Genomic DNA, 22,269 nt, shown 5'->3' on the forward strand with positions numbered 1-22,269 from the left:
TCCCCCGTTTACCAAGAAGCTGATATCAATTCTGAGTGTCTTTCCTCCCTCATTTTAAGGCTGAATATATTAACAAATAGTTAAGATACACCAGGATCGTGGTAGGATGGCCAGAAATGCGTCATGAAAACATCTTTTGGGGTCATTGCTGTTTTCATGCAACGGGTCGCTTTGAGCCTGGCACAATCTTGCTGCACCCAAAAAGCAATGGAGGTCCATGAGACTATGGGAGACTGTTACGCGGGCCTTCATTAATAATTTCCATATATAGGATTTTGATTTTCAAGAATTTTAAATTAAATTAATAATCGCATTATTTACTTAAACCAATAAATACGTTCTGATTTCCTGATGGAGATGGCTGACTTCTTTTTTTAAATTAAAGTTGTAGAAAAACATGGAAGTGAATAATTTAATGCTCACAAGAAGAAAAAAGCGCAAGAACAGATAAGTATTAGGCCCTGTCCCAATACTCGCACTTCCACCCTTGTGTCCCTGAATTGCGCGTTCCCGTTTATGGGTTCGAGTGCGTAGTGTCTCCAGAGTGGTCCTTAGCCCCGCCCCGCCCTGCCCCCTTTGTGCCCCCCATCCGCCCTTCGGCGAAGCCCGCATCTAAGCGGACTTCGCCGAAGTATATTACCCACAATTCACTGCTGTAGATGACGTTCTGAGCAAAAACCAATCACAACCGTCAACGTAACCAGCCATCAAATCAGAATAATAAGAACTCCGTAAACTTATAACAAGCCGACAAATATTTTTTTACTGGTTTTCCAGGCTCAACATTGTAAGATACCACTGGGTTCAGAGTGAGTCTGGGCAGTCAGTAGGTCATAACACTGAAGTTACCTTTCAAACAAACACTGGCGTGGCGAGAGGCTGGTGTATAAACCTCCGTCGCTTCCTGCACTTTCTTCTCCTCAAAACAATTACTTGTTGCAGTTTTAAATAGTTTTTTTTTAGCAGCAAGACTGTGAAAACAGCGCTGGTTCCCGCCCTTTTTGATGTTGCAGTTACGGTGCAGAGATGCAAGTCGATGACGTAACCCCTACTGTCCCAATTCTCCAATTTTGCACGCTTGTGACCTGCGCACTTCAACCCCTACATGCACTTGTACAAAGTAAACACTTCATAGAAGGGGGTAGGGTGTAGTATGGGAATTGGGACAGGGCCAAGTTTCGTATTTTTTTTCGCGGACTAATGACGTAATAGGTGTGCGACGGTGAGAGAGTTTGTGTATACACGGACAAAGGATGTCAACAAGTTTAAAACAGGCTTTAAAATCCCACTTTGGATTCGACGGCTTTAGGTCTAAACTTCAGGAAGATGTTGTTAAGGCTGTCATTAGTGGTACGTAACAAACAATCTAGTTATTTTATATTTTCTTCTAATTTTGTGACTTATCTTTACCCTAGTAGCAGAGACGTCAGTACATGTAACATGTGGGACAAACTGCTGAAGGAAGTCAAATTGGTGATTATAGTTGAAAGTGGGACTTTTTTTGTTTTGTTTTAGGTAACACGGACGTGTTTGTGTGCATGCCGACCGGAGCAGGGAAGTCTCTGTGCTATCAGCTGCCTGCAGTGCTGGCTGAGGGTATTACTCTGGTTATATCCCCGTTAATCGCTCTCATTCAGGTCAGACTCTCCCCTCATTCTGCTGCTGCTACTGATCTCAAAAAGTGTTTGTAACTGCTGCTACTGCTACACAAAAAACAATATCACAGATGGTGGTTGCTGATGTACTTTCTGAAATGTTCTGTTTTGATACTGCCACTTAATACAGGGCCTGTCTTGCTGATGACCCTTTTTGAAGAATACTTTATCTACCATATAAGGTCTACTCCAATGTAAAACACCCACCTTTACCCAGTGACAGTGTTAAGGTAGAGATTAATTGTGTTGTTTGTTTAGTCTGGAGTGACTTTGGTAGGTTGATAGTTTTTTCTTTTTATACCTATGGAGTTCTGTTTTCTGGTATTAGATTTTCCATTGCTGCTGCTGGTTTTGTTCAATTTTGGCACAGCTCTTTGGTTCAGTTTTCCTTTGTAAAGGGCTTACATATACATGTACATATGTACATCCCTGTTAAAAGGGCAACGTGTTTAGATGTTGAAAAATATCAGGTCATCATGAATGAATTAGTTTTAAGCCTTTTCAACACCTTTTTGAAACAGTATCACTGTTCAGTTTTCTATAGTAGAAGTCACATTTTTGACTTGACAATACCCAGTCTAGCTGATGGGGTTCTTCAAATTTATCAGACTGTAAGACAATCTCTTGTCCACAGCCCCATTCAGGTAACCACGCAGAGTTTCTTACATTTATTGCTGGACTTTGGCCATTCAAAAATTTTCATTTTCTCCTGGTGAAGACATTTTTTGTTTATCTGGATGCATGCTTGGATCTTGGTTCCACACCTGGTGCTGTTCTGCATTGTTTTGTGCCAGACATACCTTTTGAAATTGTGGCCAAGAGTTTAATTCAATACTATTATTGTCCAACCTTAGTCAGTGTTATGTACAGTTACACCCAGAATTATCCGTACCGGTTGCAGATTTGGGTTTAAACTGATCTTTTAATTTTACCAACATGTTTTCTTTTCTGACTAGAAGTGATATGAATATTTTGAAGTGACCCAACCAGAGTCCCGACATGAATGAAAACTATGACCTTAGCTATAGGTCCAGGTCGTTCTTGTAAATGTTCTTAATAACTTACCTGGTTAAATAAAGGTTTAATTCAAATTTAAAGCTAAAGGATGCAAATGAACAAATTTGAAAGAAAATTGTATTTGAACAGCTGAACTTTATTTCTGTTTTAGATTCATTCTGAATGATGGCAGGTCTGAACCCAAGAAAACAACAAATTATTAGTTTAAGAATATAGAGATTTGTGCAAACTGGTTGTTGCACATTTTTAATTCTCTTTAACAGGTTGGTTTGTTTTTCAGTGAAAATGTTGTGAAAATCTATTAAGTTTGGAATGGTTCTGGATTTTTAACAGCAGTGTGTACACCTTTGAGAGGCACCGTACATTTGATTGACATTAATGATGCAGTGTTGTGTTTTACTTCACACACTCCTGATATTTTATTTGAACTGTACGTGAGTGCAATATCAGCTTATCTGTGAAGTCCTCTAGGACCAAGTGGATCGCCTGAAGGAGCTCAACATCCCCGCCTGCTCCATCAACTCCAAGCTTCCAGTGGGCGAGCGCCGCCTGATCCTGGCTGATCTGGGCAGCAACCAGCCAAAGCTGAAGCTCCTCTACATCACACCAGAGATGGTGGCCTCGGCCTCATTCCAGCCCTGCCTGACGGGTCTGTGTTCCCGCGGCCTGCTGTCCTACCTGGCTGTGGATGAGGCCCACTGTGTCTCCCAGTGGGGCCACGATTTTAGGCCAGACTATCTCAAACTGGGTGAGCTGCGGGCTCGCATACCCGGAGTTCCCTGTTTGGCTTTGACAGCTACAGCTCCCAAGAACGTGCAAGAAGACATTGTTCAGTCTCTAAGGCTGCGCTCGCCGATGTCTTTTGTCACTCCAGTTTTCCGTAGGAACCTTCATTATGATGTGATCTTCAGGGATCTGCTGCCAAACCCTTATGTTCACCTCCATGCCTTTATCAAAAAAGCTCTGGCAATGAGCAGTGGATCTGCTGGACAGGTTTGTAAAATAGACCCTTGAGTGATTGCATGAGCGTACAACACAAACCTGGTGGTATGAATCAGGCTGGAAATGTTTTTGAAGTCCCTTTACAGTCCTTTGGTTCTACTTTGTTCTGATATGTCACTGAGAAAATAGAAATGCTCAGTTTTAAACTCCAAAAGTTTTGATCAGTAAGGGACCAAAAATTCCTTAGAACTCCTTAACTGAAACGGGCAAAATTAATATTTTCCTCCCCCTCACAATGAGAATCTTTAAGCCTTGTCAGTTTTTCTCAGTGTTTCTGATTCATTTGTTACTATTTCAGCAATCGGGAATGAACATTTAGGGCAAACAATAACGTTTATATTCATGTTAAACCAATTAAAATATGAAACATCAAACATAAAGAACACATTGAAAAATTGTTCTGGAAAGAAAGTTGTGACAGCTTCACCCATTCCTCTTAGAAAAGCTTGATCATTTTGCTGCCTTTTTTAATGTTGACAGCTCATTATTTAACATGTTGAATAAAACTTTTAAATCCGTGGCAAATCTTAATTTGGCTCCTCTTTAAGTAGCCTGCTGTATAATTTAAATAGTGTTTAGGATTGTTATGAAAGGTTGTCCATGCAGGTTACTGCAAAGGGATCTGTGTAAATGAGAACTACAAAGAGTTGTTCTCAGTGTTTATGTGTTAGAAGCAGGACAATGGGCAGATTTAGGGATTTGAGTGAGTTTGAGCAAATAGCCAAAACTGCAACAACCTGGTCAGAGCATCTCAGGACTGCAGCTCTTTGGTTTAACTGTTTTTCTTTCCTACACTCGTCCACTAACTCAGCTCCTGCTCAAGTAATTCTTTGCACTTGTGATGTGTTTTCACATACAAAGGACCCGTGTTTTGTGTTAATTCTGTGCTTGCTCTTTGTTTTGTGGGCACGATAGATGACCACAAGTCCTGAGCCTGGTTCTGGCTCGGCTTGATGTCTGTTTCTGTCAAGGAGTTGTTTATTTCTACTGTCAGCACATGCTCGCTTACAGTGTCTTGCAAAAGTATTCACCCCCTTGGCATTTTTCATGTTTTGTTGCGTCACAACCTGCAATTAAACTGGATTGTTTCAGGGTTTGCACCATTTCATTTACAGAGTATGCCTTTAACTTTCAAGATGTATTATTTTTTATTGTGGAGCAAACAACAAATAGGACAAAATAGCAGAACACTTCAGCGTGCACAACTGTCCACCCCCCTAAAGTGAGTACTTTGTAGAGCCTCCTTTTGCAGCAATTACAGCTGCAAGTTGCTTTGAGTCTCTATGAGCTTGCCACACCTAGTCACTGGGATCTGTGCCTATTCCTCAAGGCAAAGCGGCTCCAGCTCCTTCATTTTGGATTGTTTTGGCTTGTGAACAGAGATCTTTAAGTCTAACCACAGATTGCCCGTTGGATTGAGGTCTGGACTTTGACTAGGCCATTCCAAGACATTTAAATGTTTCCCCTTAAACCACTCGAGTGTTGCTTCATGTCCTGCTGGAAGGTGAACCTTCGTCCCAGTCTCAGATCACATGCAGACTGACAGGTTTTGTTAAGAATATCCCTGTATTTAGCACCATCCATCTTTCCCTCGACTTGGAACAGCTTCCCAGTCCCTGCTGCTGAATTACACCCCCACATCATGATGCTGCCACCACGTTTCACTGTGGGGATAAGTGTTCTTGTGGTGATGGGATGTGTTGGGTTTGTAGCAGACATAGAGTTGTCCTTGGTGGCTGAAAAGCTAAATTTTAGTCTCCTTTAACCAGAGCACTTTCCTACATACTTTTGCCCTCATGCCTTTTGCAAACTCAAGACATACATCCTTTTTTTTAAACACAAAGTAATGATTATTTTCTGAGTGGTCGTCTTGCGAAACGCGGGTTGTGGGTTTGATTCCAGCTTCCTCCTGCCACATATCGATGTGCCCCTGGGCAAGGCACTTAACCTCAAATTTCCTGCCAATCTCCGTATCAATGTGTGAATGTGTGCTCATCAGTGAGTGCGTCTGGGTGAATGTGGCTCTAGTGTAAAGCGTTTGAGTGGTCTGTATGACTGGAAAGGCGCTATATAAGGTCAGTCCATTTACCATTTTACCATGTGCTATTCATGGGAAGATAATAAATTTGATGATGCTCCACGTGAACATTAAGGATTTAGATTTTTTTTGTATAACTCCACCCTGTCAACAACTCTGTCCCTGACTTGTTTGGAGAGCTCCTTAATCTTCATTGCGTGATGCTCCTTGCTTAGTGGTGTTGCTGCTTCATGTAACACTTGGATTGCACACAGTTGGACTTTATTTCACTAATTATGTGACTTTTCAAGGTAATTGGTTACACCAGAACATTTTAGGGGCTTCAGAGCAAAATTAAGATTAAAAACATTGAAATTACAGATTGGAATGTAACAAAATAGTTACCCTAAGCCTCAGCTAACCCTACGCAAGGTGCGGAGATGGGGTGGGGTTGAATACTTTTGCAAGGCACTGTACAAGGAGGGATTGCTGCAAAGTCCATGACTGAATTCAGTCAACTGGGCTCCATTACATACATGACCTTTGACCAGTTTGCAATAAGCACATATTACATTTAGAATGCTGCATAAATAAACCAAACTGAGTTGAAGTTAAGGATATGCTGCTAAACCTTTAGGGTTCTAGTGAAGTCCATACAGGTGATCATAATGTTGTCTTATAGGAGTAAACTGAATATAATTCTTCCATACTCTGAAATGGAAATGAGGTCTGGGAGTTGATTCCTTTGTCAACTATTATTTGCAGCAGAACATTTGATAGAATAAAAATACCCTTTATTGTCCCACAGTGGGGAAATTCAGTATGAGGGGTGCCCAAACATTTCCATCCCTAAAAGCTTTATTAATTACATGCACACAGTGTTTTTTTTAGCACCCTCTAATATTTTTACTTTACGATATTAAGATTATTTAGGATATTTCCTTGACAGATAAAGAAGAATCCTCTTGACATTTGATTTGAAATGGGGGCATTTTCTAATATGGAGGATATATCTGAGTCCTTCTCTGAACTAAGGATTATTGAATGTTTAATTTTGTAAATTGTAGAAGAGTTTGAGCCTGAAAATATCTTCAATTTAAATCTCATAGCTAAAGGTGCAGCTTGAAGTCAAGGTATTCCCTGTAATATTACACAGCTTAGAAATAATGCAGACAGTAATTTTTTCTCACATATTCTATATGGTTCTGATACAAATGCATATTAGTCAGTCCATACTCAACAAGGTTTTCTAAACACTCACTATTTGTGATCAGGGCTGTGGGATCGTTTACTGTCGAACCAGAGAAGGCTGTGAAACTGTTGCTTACCAGCTGACCAAGCTCGGAGTCTTAGCTAAGCCTTATCATGCAGGTAGGATGTTTAAATGTGCGTTTGAGATTTTTAAACCCACGTGCATTTTCGAGTTCAAGTGACGAGGTTGAGATTTTTGTAGGTCTGAAGGGAGGAGATCGCACAGAGGTGCAGAATGAGTGGATGCAAGGAAAGGTGCTGGTTATTGTTGCAACCATCAGCTTCGGCATGGGAGTAGACAAAGCCAACGTTAGGTAAGAGACCAAATGTCCAGTTTTTTGTGTTTTCTGTACCCCTAGTTTTATTTTTACACATATGCTGATGTTGTTGCAGATTTGTTGCCCACTGGAATCTTGCAAAGTCTCTGGCCGGTTATTACCAAGAGTCTGGACGAGCAGGTAGAGACGGTCTGCCCTCCTTGTGTCGCACGTACTATAGCCGGAGGGATAAAGAGCAGCTAAACTTCCTGATTCGTCAGGAAATTGACCGAAGAAAGGTCAGATTAACAGCAGAGCAACCTTAGATTGATGAGACATTATCACCAAAAACTTTACATGAAATTTTCTGCAGGCAAAACGAGGCTCTTCAAAGGAGATTGACAAAGCAGCCCTCTCGGACTTTGAAGCCATGGTGTTGTTTTGTGAGCAAGAAGGGTGAGAGAAGTACTCGGTGCACAAATCCTTTGGAAATGACCTCTTTATTGTATAAAAATCAATGCAGTACATTAGGGTACAGTATCAACCTGACATTATTATGTTTGAACTACTTTAATAATTTTAGGTATAAACATAATTCAATTTTTCTCTAAATATCCACTTTTCAATTTCAAAACAGCAGAGGGTGCACTTGCCCCTCTAATTCCCTGCTGTTAAGGAACACTTCAAAGGGCAAAGATATTTTACGGACAAATCTCCTAAAAGTGATGGAAGTATGAAACATAATTAAATTAACAATTGTCCATTTCATTATTTTTCAAAGTAGATAAGTCATTTTAAAATTCATTTTTCTGACACAAAAAGACCATTTGGAGTCCCACCCCTCTAAAACAGAAATGCATAATACCGATTGTTTTTTACTTGAACAAAAAAGGCCTTCCAACAGGAATACATCTGTCAAATGTTGCCAGTTAGCAACACAGAAAAGAATCGAGTGACCATTCTTACTTTCTCCAAATAAACTATACACAGAAAAAGTGGATGAGATATGTGAAAGTAAATAGGTGAGAAGTGCAGATTTCTTGTCATTTCTTGTCACCCACCTGGGACAAAAAGTCCAGATTGTATATCAGGGTTCTAATTTCCCTGCCAACTATCTTATGTGGCATTTACTTTAAGGGACTTTTTTGTTGTTGTGAGAAAATTAACTGTAAACTTACACTTTGAACTACGATTATGTAGCTGCCAATTAAACCATTCTGAGTAAATTGCAAGCCGATTGTTTGTAGAAAAGGGAGACTTTCAGCTGCTTCCGTTCACTGGTGTTATGTTTTACACAACCTTTTCACTGCTCCCTAACTTAAAGCGTTGTTTTGTTGGAAGTAACCGAAGTGATGCACACTAGAGTAACAGCGCTGGTATAAAGTGAAACAATATTTAATTCTACCTGAGTACTGCCAGATTTAACATTTTGGAATTATAGTTTTGCCACACATGTTCCTTTACCACAGAGATCTTATGAATCCCTCTGTAGGGTTCTGGTTTGTTAGGTCTCTAATGTGCTGCCCTCAGACTTCCTCTTCCTCACTGGACAGATCACCACTTAAACCTTCACTCCTTGAACTTAAATTGGAGCAGGAGACTTTGCTATCACTGCTTTCAATCTTCATCAACTTTCGGCTGCTTTCCTGGCTGCCTTGTGCTTCGTTTTTTCTCTCTCGTTTTAATATGTTTCTTAATTTCTGCTCATCTAACACTGTGCGGCTTACTATTTTTAAAGGCACGGAAGCATGTTCAGTTTGGTCTGGGACCGGCCCCATTTCGTCAAGGTAGATGAGCTGTTGTCGCTCTGCAGGTGGCAGGGATGCTCCAGAGGAATGTCGCTTCTCCTGAAAGCCTGGCAGCATTGACAGGTGTTCTTTGTAGCCCAGAACATGATCCCAACAGTTAGCTTAGTTGTTCTGGGGCCCTGCCCTTTTTGTGCACTCTGTATGGTTTATATCCGAAACCCTGGCAGGATTTCTAAACATTGTGCTTTGCAGATCCGCAGGAAAAACCTGTCTGATAGTAAAAACGTTCACTCAAACATTGGGTCCGTCCTGTTTGGGCTTACAACAGGGGCAGCAGCGGCAGCAGCAGCGGTGGCTCACACAGGTGAGCACCGCCATGAGAATGACCGTAACTGTTGGAAACAAAAAAAAATAGTATTTAGAAGCTGCTCTGTTTTGAAGAGAACAATTAATGTGCTTCAAAAAAAGAGGTGTGACTCACAGATGAAGATTAGGAGGATGAAGAAGCCTGCCATCTCCAAAGGGTGGGCGCTGGGCAGACTTTGAAGCTTGAGCCATATTTTGTTCAGGAGGCCCACTGTCTCCTGTCTGGCATCCATCCTGTAGAGGAGACCACAGAGCAGAAAGGTCACGTCTGAGGTTTAGTCTAAACAGAATCACATTAGTGTGTGTTTGCTGTCAAGTGTCTTAACCGGAGGAGGAAAGCCAGGAATTTCACTGCTTGTGTGCATAAAGCTACTAGTAAAATACAGGTCCTTCTCAAAATATTAGCATATTGTGATAAAGTTCATTATTTTCCATAATGTCATGATGAAAATCTAACATTCATATATTTTAGATTCATTGCACACTAACTGAAATACTTCAGGTCTTTCATTGTCTTAATATGGATGATTTTGGCATACAGCTCATGAAAACCCAAAATTCCTATCTCACAAAATTAGCATATCATTAAAAGGGTCTCTAAACGAGCTATGAACCTAATCATCTGAATCAACGAGTTAACTCTAAACACCTGCAAAAGATTCCTGAGGCCTTTAAAACTCCCAGCCTGGTTCATCACTCAAAACCCCAATCATGGGTAAGACTGCCGACCTGACTGCTGTCCAGAAGGCCACTATTGACACCCTCAAGCAAGAGGGTAAGACACAGAAAGACATTTCTGAACGAATAGGCTGTTCCCAGAGTGCTGTATCAAGGCACCTCAGTGGGAAGTCTGTGGGAAGGAAAAAGTGTGGCAGAAAACGCTGCACAACGAGAAGAGGTGACCGGACCCTGAGGAAGATTGTGGAGAAGGGCCGATTCCAGACCTTGGGGGACCTGCGGAAGCAGTGGACTGAGTCTGGAGTAGAAACATCCAGAGCCACCGTGCACAGGCGTGTGCAGGAAATGGGCTACAGGTGCCGCATTCCGCAGGTCAAACTACTTTTGAACCAGAAACAGCAGCAGAAGCGCCTGACCTGGGCTACAGAGAAGCAGCACTGGACTGTTGCTCAGTGGTCCAAAGTACTTTTTTCGGATGAAAGCAAATTCTGCATGTCATTCGGAAATCAAGGTGCCAGAGTCTGGAGGAAGACTGGGGAGAAGGAAATGCCAAAATGCCAGAAGTCCAGTGTCAAGTACCCACAGTCAGTGATGGTCTGGGGTGCCGTGTCAGCTGCTGGTGTTGGTCCACTGTGTTTTATCAAGGGCAGGGTCAATGCAGCTAGCTATCAGGAGATTTTGGAGCACTTCATGCTTCCATCTGCTGAAAAGCTTTATGGAGATGAAGATTTCATTTTTCAGCACGACCTGGCACCTGCTCACAGTGCCAAAACCACTGGTAAATGGTTTACTGACCACGGTATCACTGTGCTCAATTGGCCTGCCAACACTCCTGACCTGAACCCCATAGAGAATCTGTGGGATATTGTGAAGAGAACGTTGAGAGACTCAAGACCCAACCCTCTGGATGAGCTAAAGGCCGCTATCGAAGCATCCTGGGCCTCCATAAGACCTCAGCAGTGTCACAGGCTGATTGCCTCCATGCCACGCCGCATTGAAGCAGTCATTTCTGCAAAAGGATTCCCAACCAAGTATTGAGTACATAACTGTACATGATTATTTGAAGGTTGACGTTTTTTGTATTAAAAACACTTTTCTTTTATTGGTCGGATGAAATATGCTAATTTTGTGAGATAGGAACTTTGGGTTTTCCTGAGCTGTATGCCAAAATTATCCGTATTAAGACAATAAAAGACCTGAAATATTTCAGTTAGTGTGCAATGAATCTAAAATATATGAATGTTAAATTTTCATCATGACATTATGGAAAATAATGAACTTTATCACAATATGCTAATATTTTGAGAAGGACCTGTAATGCTGGGGTTATTTAATCCCATATCTGGCTCTGTTGAAGACATTTTGCAGTGATTTGCAAAACATAATCATACTTCTTAAACTATTTCATGTTTTCTCTGCTTATATCCACAAACTTCAGTGATTTCTTTCTGAATTGTATGTGATAGACCAACACAAACTAGCACGTAATTGTAAATAAGAAGAAGAAGGATAAATGGCTTTCAAATGTTGTTACAAATAAAAACCAGAAGTTTTTGTGCATTTGTTTGTTGCCTGTGCAACCAGTTGCCTTCAGAAGTCACCTAAATAGTAGAGTCCAGCTGTGTGTAGTTTCATCTACCAGCTTTGCACATCAGAGACTGAAGTTTTCGCCCTTTCTTCTTTTCAAAATAGTTCTAGCTCTGTCTGATTGGCTGGGGAGTATCTGGAAATTATACATTCTTAAAAGATTTAGGTCTGGGCTTTAACTGGGCCATTCTAATACATGCACATGCTTTGATCTAAACCACTTCCTTATAGCTTTTCCTGTATGTTTGTTTTGGTGGAAGGTGAACCTCCACCCCATTCTCAAGACTTTTGCAGAATCCAACAGTTTGTTGACAGGATTGCCCTCTATTTGCTTCGTCCATCCTTCGTCAACCTTGACCAGTTTCCTTTTCTTTGGTGAAAGCACCATGATGGAGCCACTATCAAGGGTCACACGGGAAGGCTCTGTACAGCGTGATGCTATAAGGCAATTGCTTGCTTTGGATTTGTTTAGAGTAACACAGATGCATTTCTAACTCTTTTTTTTTTGTGTGTGTGGAACATGTTTCTTTTCCCCTCCCTTTCACAATTGTGCTGTACTTTATGTTGGTGTAAAACACTAATTAGAAAAATACATTCAAGCCTGTGGCTTTAATGTCAGAAAATGGAGATATTCAAGGGCTTTTGATACTTTTGTAAGGTGCTGGAACCACAAGTTTAGCCTCTTCATCTTGTTAATTTCTGCCCCGTAGGCTCACACTGTAATATGCATAATGGGAGGAGGAGCAGTTTTAAGTTGTTTTCTGTTGACGGCGCTGCTGTGTTCTTGCTGAATTGCTCACATGGGTGTGACTCTGACATTTCTGGTTATTAGAACTGGATTATATAACGATACAAAAAGCACATTAAATGACAGAAAACAGAAAGTTTACACATATTAACATGAGCTTCAGCTGATTATTTTCATGGCTAAAGGACACATGATCATTGAAAACCCAGGAAACCTGGTTGCTGAAATGTCTTTAATTACAAACACATGCTCCTCTGAACAGCATGTACTAAGTATAATCAGAAGCAGCTCTGAACAGTTACCCATGTGAGTTTACTGTAAATTTGGTTTTCATACTGTGAGTTATGCTTAGAATAAGAACTAACAAGAGAATATAGAAGGTGGAGGTAGTCAGGTTTGTTCATTTCCCCTGATCTTATATACTGTGAACCTTTTAAACAAATCAGCTTTTTCCTGTTTCAGTGCCTGTCTGTGTTCTGTAGCAATGCTCTGAATTACAGTTCAGTTTATTTTCCTTTTTCCAAGAATAATTGCAGAATGCTTTTATTAATAGGAGAAACATATCGAAGGATCAATCCAATTGTGATGGATTTAATAAACTTAGAAACAACCATTATGTAGAAGATAATGTGGGAAACCAGTTTTTTCATGCAATTTGGTGCATCTCTGTATTATTCTAACTATCCTCTACTACATCTCCATAACAATCTAACATTCTAGCATATGTTTGTGCTTAGATTATCTTTAAGACATTCTTCTCATTCTTTCTCAGCTTTTACTTTTTCTAAGTCATCTTTGCTCTCAGAAACACTGAAGGACACCTACCTGTGAGAGTCTCAGCTGTTTTCCCACACTTAGTCAAGCCCACAGTAAGTGTCAGAAGTTTCCTGTGCCAGCAGAAGAGGAGGAGGACTGGGTGGAGACCATGTAAACACGCTATACTATGTTCCCAGAAGCTGTCTCCTGCAGCGTTTGTTACAGCTAGTTAGTTGGTTTGTTGTTTAGGAGCTGCAGCTCCTAAAGGAAGACAAATAATTGCAATCTGACTGAGACAAAAAAAAAATTAATCTTCTTGTATTTTACTTTTGTCCTTAAGATCTTGCTCTTGTTACCCTGTCCGTCTCAGAGGCTGTAGTTTTTTCTTTTACAGTCCTGTTTGGGAGGGACTGCTGCTTTAGGCTTTGTGCTCCTCTCTGGTTTACTCCTCCTCCGCCTGCTTTACTGAGGCTTCCCTCATTTACACAGCAGAGGATGGCGGTGTTCCCATTTCCAGCATTGTGGTTCGGACTTGGTTGATGGGGCTGATTCTCAAACAGGCTCTATGGCTGCGAGGGCGTGTCAATATTAGCTGTTATATAACAGTGGTTCCAAAATGAGACTTTTTTTTAAAATAAACTTGATAATCTGTATTTTACTGGTAAATTTAGTGAAATAAGGAGATAAACTCTTTTAAAAAAAAATTAAAACAACAAAAACTGCTGACTTATTACAAAAGCATTGAGTCTAATTATAATTAACAGCTGATGGATGGATAAGGCGCTACTGGACTGTTGGATGATACAGTGACATCAGCTGGACCTCTCTCCTATCTTTTATAATCTCACCAGATGTCGCCATGCCATCATCTCCAAGTTTTTCGAGGACAAGACGCCAAACTGCGCGGGCGCCTGCGACTGCTGCAGCAACCCCAAGGCCGTGCGGGCCCAGCTGGAGCAAGCAGCCGCCCTTAGCACCAAGACCGACGAGGGCCACAGCAGCGAGCCCAGAGGGCCGTTCGGGTACCTGCAAGACCAATACGAAGGAGGGAAGAAGGGCTATGGCTTTGAAAGGCAGGTTGAACACTTGTTATGCTTTCTGAAATGTGGTTTGATGTGATTTGGTGTGGAGTAATGAAGGTGCTGTATATCACCTCTGCAGGTATGATGAAGGGGATGAAGGAAGTGCTGAAGAGGAGACCAATAAGAGGAAAAGGGAGTTTTCTGACCTCTTCAAGAAGCAGATGAATCTGCGGAAGGTGATTCCTAATATTAATAATTTTTGATTGTTTGACTGCATATCCTGCTTGCTGGCATTTTTAATATCCCTGATGGTATCTGGCCAGTGCTGCACTTCCAAAAGTATCCGTACCTCATTTTATCAATTTACAGCCACACATTTTAATGTATTTTATGAAACATTTTTGCCTTCAAGCAAAGCTCTACGTGTGGGGTGGAAAACTAACACTACACATCACCCTGAACACGTCCCCCCTATTGTGAAACGCGGTGCTGGCAGCATCATGCTGTGGGGAACATTTTCTTCTACAAAGACAGGGAAGCTGGATGATGTTTATGGATGGAGTTTAATACAGGATATAAACCTGTTAGTGGCTGGAAAAGGGTGGAGACGGGGGACGGAGCTTCACCTCCGAGCAGGGCAACACTAAACATACAGCCAGAGCTACAGTGAAATGATCTAGACCGTCGCACATTTATGTGTTGGAATGGCCCAAAGCTAAATTTAATTGAGACTCTGTGTCAGTACCTGAAAAATTTTACTACAGATGCTCTCTGTTCAGTCTGGCTGATTTATTTTCCATAGAAGAATGAGCAAAAAAATGTCACTCTAAATGTGTGCAAAGCAGGAAGGCACACACCCTAAAGGGCACGCAGCTGTAGAGTTTTATTTATAAAATTTTTGAACACAGTGTAGAATTTTACTTCAGCTTCACAGTTATGCATAACTTTATCAAAATTCTCTGTAGAAATGAAATTTGAGGTTGTAATGTGACAAAGTCAAGCAGTCTATTTGATGGGTTCGAGTGTGTGGATCCTGGGTAGACTAAACTCTGCCTTGATAGGTAGGTAGGGATTGGCAGTTATTGTATTATTTATTGTTGTGAAGAAGAAAATACATCGGGATAAGAATTGTTATTAAATGTAAACTCAAATTTGTGATGTTTGCAAACCCCTAAAACTGATAGCATGGTTGGGATATTTTTACCTCTTTTGTGTTCATGGGAGCAGAAGCAAGATACAGTTTATATGAACATTTGTGCTCCCTAATGTCCGGTATCCAGCTTGGAAGCCAGGAGTAAAGGGAGCTCATTTACTATATAGTCCACTGAGACATCAGCGCTGCGATGCCCCCGTCCTATCAGCCGCGGTGCCTGCTGGGATTTGTAGTAGCGGACTATCCTGGGGTACAAAATGGCCGATGACGCCGGAAGGCATAGTAGCGTCCAGCAACGTACAAATGGTCCAATATTCAGCAAACAAATGGTCCAACATCAAGAAGGCTGTTGAGAACGTTCAAATACTTCATTTATTTATCATTATAACTATAAATACCACAAAATATTGCGCTAACATTTTTACATTTTCTGAAAACTGCAAATCTCTACCTTCAGGCTGTTAACTGTGCTCAGACGGAAATCGCTGAATTAAGCTTGTTTATATTCTTACATTATAATGAAGTATCCTCTGAAACAACTACACTCAGGACTTTCTCTGAAAAATGTTGGATGACCTGAATTTTTTTTTTTCCTCATGTGAAGGTCCGCTTCATTTATTCATCTATCATATCAAATTACCCGTCATGTAAAACATTTAAACAACAAAGGATTTCATTTGAGGTTTTAGTTTTAGTCTAAACAAATTTCCTGAGCATCTGTTGCCTCCATCCACATCTGGGTGCAGCAAAAACTGACCGGGCTGCTGTTTGAGTCAATTTTTGTGAAATCGCTCCCACATGTTGAAAGGAGCTGGCAAAACCTTTGAGTCAAACTGCAGTCCAGCAGCTCCAAGTGGAGGCCAGCCAAACATTTTACAGAACAACAAAGAAACGCAGGAATGTCAAGATAGTGAAAGAAAGTGAACTGAATGAAAACCTATAAATATGTGTTTCTATGCATATTTCACTGTGAAACTTTTCTAGGTGCAATCGTATAGAAAAACAATCATCACAGTATCGCTTTTATAATGTGTGTCTGAAAGACTCTTCAGTGTGAAATTGCTAACTCAAATCGATGCTCGTGTTTCTTTAGGCCTCTGATGGCCCGAGGGAGGACTTTGTTCCACCAGGTAACACCAACACTGGAATAAGACTCTGAGATGAGTCGTAAGGTTCATTCGTGGAGTAACAAGTTCTTCCTGTCGTGCAGATGCTGACTGCCCGCTCAGAGAGGCCAGCAGCCAGAAGATCCCCCGGCTCACTGTGAAGGTACGTGATAAAACTGGAACGGTGAAAACACATTCCTCCTGCATTCGTTAACAGGTGCTCATTAACTCTCATGTGAGTCGTGTGTCATCAGACGTCAGTGTAGCTGTAGTAAAAATCAGTGTGTAGAAAGATTCATTAAAAAGGCTTTACAGGATTGTGCAGCGCAGCATTTTCCTACATCTGTTTACCATTTACTTGCTTTTTTTCTGCTGATACAAGAATGTGATATATAGCATTTTTATTTAGCTGTTACATAGCAACCAGCTTTTATTTCATATGAAGAGATTAAGATATGATGTTTACTTGAGAAAAATAAACGAGGTTCTTGGGCCAAGGAAAGGTCTGGAAACGTTTTGTTTTCCAGGTCCTTCCTTCCTGCTTTCTTTCTTGCTTTATTTCTTTCTTCCTTCCTAGTGAGATCTCTATAGAAATATCTACAGTAAATTAAAGGTAGATTAGTTGTTTTAAAATTTTACAGCCTAAAGACTGAAACATTTCTGGAAACAGAACTTGGGACAATAAAAATGTCAACGTCTCATTTCAGACTAGAGAGCATTGCTTGTACCGCCTGCGAGATGCTCTGTGTGGCCAGCAGGGGGCAGAAGACACATTTAGATATAGGTCAGAGATTTCAGATGTTCTCCATGACTATTCTTCTAAAACCTGATTGAAGGAAATATAACCATCTGGCTTTATTTCCTTTCCATCTCTCTGATGCACCAGCCTGATGTCAGCAGTAGATATAGAGCACGAGGTCTTCAAAGGCAGCAAAACCTCCAACTTGTACAAAGCTGCTATCTTAAAGAAGGTAGATGAAACTGTTTGTGTCATAATCCAAAATAAAACCGGAGATGTTTTATGTTTAACTCATCTGGTGTCCTGAAGGTGTCGGAGATATCAAAATCAACAGGTGGGACAGAAGAGGGCAGCAGCAGTTATTCAAGAGAAGCTGAGGCAAGACTCAAAGCGGATGGAAACTCATCCTCTTTATACCCCGAGGAGCTGCAGGGGTTCACCTCTGCTTCTCAGATCTACTCTGTAAGAGTGTTTGATTACATAAACATCCTTAAAGTTTGAGAGAAGATCGTGTTTTAATTCTCCTCCCTGTTGCTCCAGATGAAGCGAAAACGAGTGGGTGCAGGCCAAAGGGGCTCCTCCAACTGTTTCCTCTCTGCCAAGGATCTCCTGAACCCCTCCACGTCAGACGCAGTTTCTAGCAAAGTGACAGAAAACGGCGGCTTTTTCAGGGACTCCTCAGAGGGGCCGGGCGACAAAAGGATCAGGGTAAAGGAGACGAACACAGAGACTATGTCGGCCTTGACATCATCCATCAGAGCCAGAGCCTCTGCCGTCAGCGCCCACTTAAACAGCCCGACTACAGGAAGCAGAGCCATGAGCAGGAAGCAGCAGAAGCTGGCAGACGCAGCGAAAAGTTCTCGCAACATCTCCCAGTACTTTGTGATAACTAAACCTGTGGAGGAGGAGAGCTGTGAAGAGGCAGAACTCCCCATGGAAGCAGGTGGTTTCCTATCAGAGACTCTCTGTGAGATTCATGAAGAGAACATAAGGCAGGAGCTACATTCTCTGGCTGCTGTGGACGTAACGGCGAGCGACCCTACACTTTTAGAGACTGAGGATCTGGTCCTGATAGAACCTAAAACTGAAGTCATCGTTTTATCGGATGATGAAGAAGCGGACAAAGAAAGAACTTTGACTTTGGTTGAGGACACCCCTCATGAGGATAAGACAACTCTCACAGCGTACTCTAACCTCAGCAAACATTTCTATAAATCTTTACTGGCAAAAGTCTTAACTACATTTTTACCTCTTATACAGACCAGACAGACGTGAAGAAGCAGCAGCAGCTAACCCACCTTTAGTTCAAGAGGTACAGTGTCTCAAAAGTATTTACAACGCTTTAACTATTCCACCCTTTGTGTCATTATAGCCACAGACCTCATTGTGCTTCATTTGACATTGTGTATGGCATTTATCAACACAATTAGTGGTAAGGTGAAAACTTCAGCAACACTTGAAGCACTTGGAACAAACTTTATTAGCAGACCAACGTGTTTCGGCATGTGGCCTTCTTCAGGGTCATCACAAATCACCGCACAAGTTGTATTTATATGAAAAAGCACAATCCAGAAAAAACAACATCCCACACTTACAACAGCACCTCATTCTCAGAGATGCACAGTAAAATTCAAACAAACAAAAGCACCCATAAAAACGCTAAAAATAATAGTTTTATGATAAAGATTTCAACTCGATAACTTGGATGTTATGTCCCCTTTTAAGGCAAAGTGTTTTCAGCCAGAGCCTAATTAGCCACTGGTTTAACCAGTCAGCAAGTACCATCCCCCTGTATGCAGATTGGTCCGTTGGTGTATGTGTGTACATATGATTGGTTTATTTGAATTTTCCAGCATTGTACTTTCTATTTAAATACAACTAGTTTGGTGATTTGTAATGACCCTGAAGAAGGGCAGCAAAACATTTGAGACCGGGACATGAAAATTTGAGAATTTATGAAGGAAAGAACTTCCGTTGTCAAAGGCCAAAAGAATCAAAGCAGAGAAAAGCGATAAAATGTATTGTGAAAAAACAAAAAGCAAAGACAGCAGAGCAGAATTTGATTGAGTTAAATGCATTATTCTGCCCAAACCAATGAGTTTCACTGGAGAAATTAGTTTTAAACCAACACAGACATCTTTTATCTGCAAAAAATCTCCTCAACACCAATGTTTCCGCTCACATTATAGAGATGGGCCAAGCAGAGGCAAACGTTCAGTCTGAACTTTAACTGTACCGCAAAGAAGGATGGGCAAAAATGTCAGTCTCCAGATATGCTGGTAGAGGCATACCCAAAAAGACTTTAACTCCTTTTTGCTGCAATTACAGCAACAGGAGTTTCACTTGTCCTTCTGCTTCTCAGTTATGCACTGCTTTGTGTTGCTCCACCACGCTTTTATATGCAGGCTTTGCATTTGATCCAATTCTTATTGATGGATAATTGTGTCTGTATTTGCAGAATACAGATGAGGTGGAAGCAAAACAAGAGTTGCCTCCTGCAGCAAAGCGCAGCCGGACGTTAGGTGCGAACAAAAGAAGAGTGACCTTCAACCCAGATGTGCAAGCGAGGTCCCTGCCGCTGCCCGGTGAGCTCGTGACGCTGAAGGAAGCAGCCAATATTGTGGTCCATTATCTGGACCCCTTTTATTCTCAGGGAAAGTTTGCCACCAAGGTGAGTAGAAGTTTATGAAAGCAGCTTAAAACGGAATAATATGTTTAATATATGTGTTTAACAGATGAATAAATGCTTTTACAGGCTCTGTTTAAGTCTTTTGCACGGTACTTGTCTCACCTTCTTACAGAGGGTAAAAGTTGTGAAAAAAGCCAAGGTAATTGAACCATTACAGTCATATAACGTCTTGCAGTTGATTCTTCATTAACAATAATCTCTGTGTCTGCAGTTAAAGGGGAAGCTAAAGTTCTCATCAAGAAGTTTTTCGACAGCATACAGCGCTGTGAGAGCGAGGCTGACTGGGAGCACCTTAAGAGACTGCACAACTCTAAAGCCACAGAGAGCAAGGAGTGATGGGACATGTAGTCATTTTTCTTCTATGTCAGTGCCTGTTAGTTCCTCCAGTTGATTTCATTTTTTATGTAAGAAGTTTGAAATTAAGGGCTTTTGTGGGTGCTTGTATGTTGTGTCAATACATAATAAAAAATGCTGACTGCCACAGTCTGGAGTAGCAGAGATGAAATGATCAGTATCATAATGGGCAAGTGCTCTTAATATTTTAGCCCCTTGAGTCAAGCCATTGAATCTGGCTGCAGTAATAAGTCGTCATGTTTGCTTTTCTCTTTGTAGCAAAAAAAGCACTAATGTGAACAGATAAGATCACATGGAACTGTGTTTAATTTACGTTATCTGGCTGAAATGTGAAAATAAAAAAACAAAAGATGAATATGTGGAAAAGCCATTCATACCTCCTGTTAAATATAGTGGAAGATCTGGCATGGTGTGGGCCTGTTTCTCTTCCAGAGGAGCTCGGAACCTTGTTAGGCTGCTTGGTCATTCAAATGCTATAATATTTTAAATAAAAAATTATTTTTTTTGGATAACGATACAAAATATATGGTCAAATCAACACGGAGATGATTCACCAGACCTTCTACTGGGGTTGGACAATGAAACTGAAACAACTGTCATTTTAGTGTGGGAGGTTTCATGGCTAAATTGGACCAGCCTGGTAGCCAGTCTTCATTGATTGCACATTGCACCAGTAAGAGCAGAGTGTGAAGGTTCAATTAGCAGGGTAAGAGCACAGTTTTGCTCCAAATATTGAAATGCACACAACATTATGGGTGGCATACCAGAGTTCAAAAGAGGACAAATTGTTGGTGCACGTCTTGCTGGCGCATCTGTGACCAAGACAGCAAGTCTTTGTGATGTATCAAGTGCCACGGTATCCAGGGTAATGTCAGCATACCACCAAGAAGGACGAACCACATCCAACAGGATTAACTGGGGACGCAAGAGGAAGCTGTCTGAAAGGGATGTTCGGGTGCTAACCCGGATTGTATCCAAAAAACATAAAACCACGGCTGCCCAAATCACGGCAGAATTAAATGTGCACCTCAACTCTCCTGTTTCCACCAGAACTGTCCGTCGGGAGCTCCACAGGGTCAATATACACGGCCGGACTGCTATAGCCAAACCTTTGGTCACTCATGCCAATGCCAAACGTCGGTTTCAATGGTGCAAGGAGCTCAAATCTTGGGCTGTGGACAATGTGAAACATGTATTGTTCTCTGATGAGTCCACCTTTACTGTTTTCCCCACATCCAGGAGAGTTACGGTGTGGAGAAGCCCCAAAGAAGTGTACCACCCAGACTGTTGCATGCCCAGAGTGAAGCATGGGGGTGGATCAGTGATGGTTTGGGCTGCCATATCATGGCATTCCCTTGGTTCAATACTTGTGCTAGATGGGCGCGTCACTGCCAAGGACTACCGAACCATTCTTGAGGACCAATGGTTCAAACATTGTATCTTGAAGGCGGTGCCGTGTATCAGGATGACAATGCACCAATACACACAGCAAGACTGGTGAAAGATTGGTTTGATGAACATGAAAGTGAAGTTGAACATCTCCCATGGCCTGCACAGTCACCAGATCTAAATATTATTGAGCCACGTTGGGGTGTTTTGGAGGAGCGAGTCAGGAAACGTTTTCCTCCACCAGTATCACATAGTGACCTGGCCACTATCCTGCAAGAAGAATGGCTTAAAATCCCTCTGACCACTGTGCAGGACTTGTATATGTCATTCCCAAGACGAATTGACGCTGTATTGGCTTCAAAAGGAGGCCCTACACCATACTAATAAATTATTGTGGTCTAAAACCAGGTGTTTCAGTTTCATTGTCCAACCCCTGTATGTCCATCTCACAAGAGAGGATCCTGGCTCCAACCTTCTGTCCTCTATGAGAAAGGAGGCTGAACAAAATATCAACAGCTGGGTTGCTCACTGTTGGGCTTCAGTAGAATAGTTACACAGTCTACTAACGTGTCAGTTTCTGCTGTGGGAGAAAGATGTCAGCTTGCAAGCATACTTTTAGTTGAGCAGATCTGCTGTTTGACATGCTCACTCTCATCTTCATCATGCATCATATTTGCATTGTAAGGGTTAAAAGTTCTAAGACCAAAGTACCATAGAGCAGCCTGATGGGAAAGC

General features: G+C 41.4%; 1 protein-coding gene and 1 long non-coding RNA gene across 5 annotated transcripts; one reads left to right on the forward strand and one right to left on the reverse strand.

The window, feature by feature from the left end:
• The first annotated feature begins 1,187 nt into the window (after positions 1–1,187).
• On the forward strand, positions 1,188–20,277 carry recql5 (RecQ helicase-like 5). 4 transcript variants are annotated; one of them, XM_047359441.1, is made up of 19 exons: positions 1,199–1,350; positions 1,516–1,637; positions 3,144–3,665; positions 6,966–7,062; positions 7,145–7,256; positions 7,336–7,498; positions 7,573–7,655; positions 13,934–14,155; positions 14,244–14,340; positions 16,351–16,387; positions 16,468–16,526; positions 17,071–17,147; positions 17,250–17,334; positions 17,412–17,564; positions 17,643–18,286; positions 18,363–18,414; positions 19,561–19,773; positions 19,858–19,930; positions 20,003–20,277. In XM_047359441.1, the coding sequence occupies exons 1-19, from the start codon at positions 1,254–1,256 to the stop codon at positions 20,125–20,127; spliced, it is 3,033 nt and encodes a 1,010-aa protein (XP_047215397.1). In that variant the 5' UTR covers positions 1,199–1,253; the 3' UTR covers positions 20,128–20,277. The 4 variants fall into 4 exon arrangements, 3 of the variants coding, with proteins under 3 accessions (XP_047215397.1, XP_047215399.1, XP_047215398.1); XM_047359443.1 differs by lacking the exon at positions 3,144–3,665; XM_047359442.1 differs by lacking the exon at positions 1,199–1,350 and having other exon boundaries at positions 1,524–1,637; positions 3,136–3,665.
• Positions 7,681–13,910, reverse strand: LOC124864598. Its single transcript, XR_007037324.1, has 3 exons — positions 13,152–13,910; positions 9,429–9,547; positions 7,681–9,339 (listed from the first exon to the last, which is right to left on the reverse strand). It is a non-coding gene; the product is annotated as an uncharacterized LOC124864598 (long non-coding RNA).
• Positions 20,278–22,269: the final 1,992 nt, after the last annotated feature.

The sequence above is a fragment of the Girardinichthys multiradiatus genome, chromosome Y, assembly GCF_021462225.1.
Source record: "Girardinichthys multiradiatus isolate DD_20200921_A chromosome Y, DD_fGirMul_XY1, whole genome shotgun sequence".
Taxonomy (NCBI): domain Eukaryota; kingdom Metazoa; phylum Chordata; class Actinopteri; order Cyprinodontiformes; family Goodeidae; genus Girardinichthys; species Girardinichthys multiradiatus.